The sequence below is a fragment of the Myotis lucifugus genome, unplaced genomic scaffold (genome assembly GCF_000147115.1).
Source record: "Myotis lucifugus unplaced genomic scaffold, Myoluc2.0 scaffold_131, whole genome shotgun sequence".
Classification (NCBI taxonomy): domain Eukaryota; kingdom Metazoa; phylum Chordata; class Mammalia; order Chiroptera; family Vespertilionidae; genus Myotis; species Myotis lucifugus.
In genome coordinates, this window is record NW_005871179.1 from 3,409,669 (window position 1) to 3,414,574 (window position 4,906).

The 4,906-nt window shown below is 36.6% G+C and overlaps 1 protein-coding gene across 1 annotated transcript in view; it reads left to right on the plus strand.

The window, feature by feature from the left end:
* PTP4A2 (protein tyrosine phosphatase type IVA, member 2) overlaps nt 1–4,464 on the plus strand; it is a 10,189-nt gene extending 5,725 nt beyond the window's left edge. The window contains exons 3-4 of the mRNA XM_023758500.1: nt 3,206–3,336; nt 4,326–4,464. Of these exons, the coding sequence (XP_023614268.1) occupies nt 3,206–3,336; nt 4,326–4,404 (210 nt within the window). The 3' untranslated portion in view covers nt 4,405–4,464. The remainder of the gene's footprint in view (nt 1–3,205; nt 3,337–4,325) is intronic.
* Nucleotides 4,465–4,906: the final 442 nt, after the last annotated feature.

A 4,906-nucleotide genomic window follows, 5' to 3' on the forward strand; every position in this document is an offset into this window, starting at 1 on the left:
GGGGAAAGGGGAACATATGTAATACTTTAAACAAAAAAGAATTAATATATATATATATATATATATATATATATATATAGACACATAAAAAAACACACAAAACTTTAACTTCTGATGTAGCCCTGTGTTTAAACAAAACCAAATTTTACTTCTTGAAGCTAGGCTGAATTTTTTTTTTTAATATTTTATTGATTTTTTACAGAGAGGAAGGGAGAGGGATGGAGAGTTAGAAACATCGATGAGAGAGAAACATCGATGAGCTGTCTCCTGCACACTCCCTACTGGGGATGTGCCCGCAACCAAGGTACATGCCCTTGACCGGAATCGAACCTGGGACTCTTGAGTCCGCAGGCTGACGCTCTATCCACTGAGCCAAACCGGTTAGGGCTAGGCTGAATTTTTGAAGTTTTTTTCCTTGTAAGTATAGTGGACCCCCTTATCTGCGGTTTCGCTTTCAATGGTTTCAGTTACTTTGTGGGGTCAACTGTGGTCTTAAAATATTAAATGGAACATTCCAGAAATAAACAATTGATACATTTTAAATCGTGTGCTATTCTGAGTAGTATGATGAAGTATTGCTTCATCCCATCCAAAGTGCAAAAATAGTGATACTGGCAATTCAGATATGCCAAAGAGAAGCTGGAATATGCTTCCTTTAACTGAAAAGGTGAAAGTTCTCCACTTAATAAGGAAAGAAAAAAGTAGGCTGAAGTTGCTATGATCACAGTAGGAATGAGTCTTCTTTGTGAAAGTGTGAAGAAGGAAAAAAATTTATGCTAGTTTTGCTGTGTACCTCAGACTGCAAAAGTTATAGCCAGTGTATGAGTGCTTAGTTAAGATGGAAACATTAAATTTGTGGGTGGAAGACATGAACAGAAAATGTTCCAATTGACAGCAAATGTTGCACCAGAAAGCCTTAAGCCTAGTAACAAGTAACACCAACAAATAAGAGATCATTACACAGATTCAGGAATAGATTTGGACTTAAAATATAAAAATTATTGGAGAGAGAGAGACACCACATTTGCATAGCCTTTATTACAGTATATTATTATAATTGTTCTGTTTTATTGTTAATAATTTACTGTGCCTAATTTATAATTAAAATTTAACATAGGTTTGTACATTTAGGAAAAAACATAGTATATATAGGGTCTGTACTATCTGCGGTTTCAGGCACCCACTGGGGGTCTACTGTATGTTTTCCATTGGTTAGATGAGAAATTCGTTTGTTTTGACAGATGGCAGGGTGAGAAAATGAACTGTGGATTGACTGTAGTCTGTTTGAGTCAGTAATGTTGATAAATATCTTTATGAAATAGAAATGAAGTAAAGAACTTGAACTAATTTGTAGAAAATGCTGGTAGGTCCGGGATTTATTCGAGGCCTTTAAATCTAGGCTTTTGTTTTAAATAGCTATGATTAGAAAAAATTAAAGGGCTAACAACTTAAGCTTGAAAAAACAAGGACATTTAAAATTAATCTTGGAATTTGTTTACTGCTTGTCTGAGTAAGTGAAGCATGCTTTGTGTTACTGTTTCTTAACTAGGTGCATTTTAGGGAGTATTATTAGAGGAAGTAAACTCTCAACTAAAGTACTTACTGGTTTTATAGCTATTTACAGTTAAACTGTAGTGACATTTATAATGATAACACTGACAGCCCTTTAATTATGGGGTGTAGTTGACAAATCAAACATAATGTACTGTCATGGCTAATGGGCTACATGAAGTGTTTTAGTGGTGCCAATAATGAGTGCAGAATCAATTTAATGCTCTGTCACTTTTCTCTTTTTCCTTCTCTAGTATCTTAAAGTGTTTTTATCCAATTTCATTAGAATAGTCTTAATGTTTAAAAAAAATTTCCGGTGTTTTTACATTTCTGTCCTTGAAGCTAGATGGAAAAGAGGATATGTAAAATGTGAGTCCCCTTTCCTCCTTCTTCAAAGGTGATTTGTATTGGTTTCTTAGGACCTCTTGTAAGGTAGCAAGGAAGAGAATCACCTGGCTGTTTTTTAATTAAGACCAACCCATGCATATCTATACTAATAAAAGGGTAATATGCTAATTAGACCGGGTCGACCAGACATCTTCCAGACGTCCGATTTCCTCCCGGACGTCCAACTTCCTTCTGAACAAAGCCACAGTGGTGGGGGCCGAGGCAGAGGCAGTTAGGGGCAATCAGGCTGGCAGGGGAGCCGGCGTCAGGGAGCAAGCAGTTAGGGAGTAATCAGGCCAGCAGAGGAGAGCAGTTGGGGGCAATCAGGCCGGCAGGCAGAGGCGGTTAGGGGGCAATCAGGCAGGCAGGCAGTTAGAAGCCAGCAGTCCCGGATTGTGAGAGGGATGTCTGGTTGCCGGTTTAGATCCGATCCCGCTAAACCAGCAGTCGGACATCTCCTGAGGGGTCCCAGATTGGAGAGGGTGCAGGCTGGGCTGAGGGACACCCTGGCCGCTGCCCCCCCCCCCCCCCCCCACAGATTTCGTGCACCGGGCCTCTAGTGATGAATATAAAAAGAAAGGGATACTTGAAAGAAAGGGGTCTCCGTTTGCTTAGGGACCCTAATATGTGGCACTGTGCTCGTTCAATGAGATATGTATAATTTAGGCAAAGCTTTAAAAATATTTGCTACATGGCTTTTAAATATGTATAAATAAGCACAAAGACGATAGTATGCTTCTGCTATGGTATGCTAACTATTGGAGATTTTTTATCAAAGAGCCTTTCTCTAAAGAAAAGACTTTATATCTTAGAACTGTTTGGGGGATAATCCTCACAAATATTTGTAGAGACCAGTAAGATACCAGTTATTGGTATACTTCTTTGCCAGAGTGTACTTTTAAATCATATCGACAGGTGTATCTTCTCTTACTTTGTTTGGGCTTACAGTTTTCTCTATGTCTGTTTACAGATTGCTTCAGACAAAATATTTGAGGAATATTAATTTCTTATCACTATCATAAGAGATTTCCATAAGATAAAATTAGACACTAATTACACTTCATTGAAGAAGGCTAAGTTATTTGACACACTTGAATTTCTATCTTGGATCATTTTTAAGCAGTGACCAGAATCCTGTTATTAAGAATAGGTATATATGGTATAGTTGGTTCAAGTAGGCCCGCCCTCTGTATTGTGCAGCTATTCAGTATTAGGAGTTAATCCTAGAGAAAATACCAATTTAAATAAAAGATTTTTTTCTTTCCAGGATTGGCCATTTGATGATGGTGCGCCACCCCCTAATCAGATAGTGGATGATTGGCTAAACCTATTAAAAACCAAATTTCGTGAAGAACCAGGTTGCTGTGTTGCAGTGCATTGTGTTGCGGGATTGGGAAGGTAAGTTCTTACCCTTTTGTGTGTGAATTCATTATCAAATATTTCACTTGGGTAGAAATTTTCATTTATTACACTAAATATTTAATTGCCTGAAAGGAAAGGAAATGAGAACAAAAGCTGCTTTTTGTGTTTTCATTGGTTGTCTGATGCCATACTAGATTTAGTGGGTGGTGGTTCAGTTGTTCTGAAAATGACTTAATGTAATTGTCTAATCTTTGAGCTAAAAATATACTCTTAATTCAGTTTTCTTTTTCTTGCTGTACCAAGTAACCAAAGGTTCAGGCTTTTGAAATGTGCAATAACATTAAAAAAATCTGTACATGGTTAATTTTGGATTGAGATGTGTGGGAAGTTAGAAGGTGGAGAGCAGATGGCTGAACTTAAACTCCTGAAAGGAGATGTGGAGTTTAATGGAGAATGAAAAGTAATTTTAATTTTTTAAAAAAACCTTTTCCTTGAGCATTGCATGGAATGGTGTTGCAACACTCATCAACAGAAGGTTAAAGGTCAATTTATGGTGTGTACTTTGACTCAAAACATTAGTGCAGGTAGTGGTGACTCAGGTTCTTACCTCTGCTTAGCCCTTTTGTTTGTTGTTTTCCTTTTTTTTATAGTATAGTAAAGTTTCTAAGTTTCAGTCCTTATCTTGAAGAGCAAAGGTAGTATTATTAATTTGACTTGGGTTAATTTAGGTAGTCCAAAATCAGTGCCCTATAATTGACTTTTTTAAAAAACTTCATTTCCTTTGTTATATTTAAAAATACTAGTACATACTTTTATTGAGACTGATTCTAATTATCAATTTTCTGACCCTCTCCTAGCTCACGAAAAGGATTTTGTTGAAGTCTAGCATCTTTTTAGTAATTGATAAGGAAATGATATTAAAATTGATTTATAATAAATATTAGAGTTTTGGTAACATGTAATCTGGTTTTTAAAATTTAATTCTAAAGATGTGTGCATATTTACAATTGAGTTTCTCTCTGCAGGGCACCTGTGCTGGTTGCACTTGCTTTGATTGAATGTGGAATGAAGTATGAAGATGCAGTTCAGTTTATAAGACAGTAAGTATGAAGTTTTATACTCGGAAACACATAAAGCAAGATCATACAAGAGGAAGGAATTATGGAAAGTATCCATTCCTAGTCTGGAATAACTTGCTGCCTTTGGCTTAAAATGTTTGTTTGTTTGAAGATTGATTATCAGAAAGAGCCAATGATAAAGAGACTTGTAAAACTACTAGCTCCCAGATTTAAAGGATATCTAATTTAGGCAGCAAATGTGGACATTGTAGAATATGTCCAGTATATGACTTGACTATCTAGGAATCTTTAAAATGAATAGCTAGGTAGAAGAGTCTCAGTGATCTTGTGTCTCTTTTAATAGATGTCCAGAATATCTTTAAAATGCAATTTCTATGACCAAGAGGCAAACCAGAATCTGTAGAGGAGCAGTTAATCACCTGGGACTCATAAGTGACCTGTTTAGGCATAAAATCAGGATGGTAGTGTCCAGACAGAATCTTGGCCTCAGTCTGGAGTGATAGGCCATGATATTTTGCTGTCCAGAA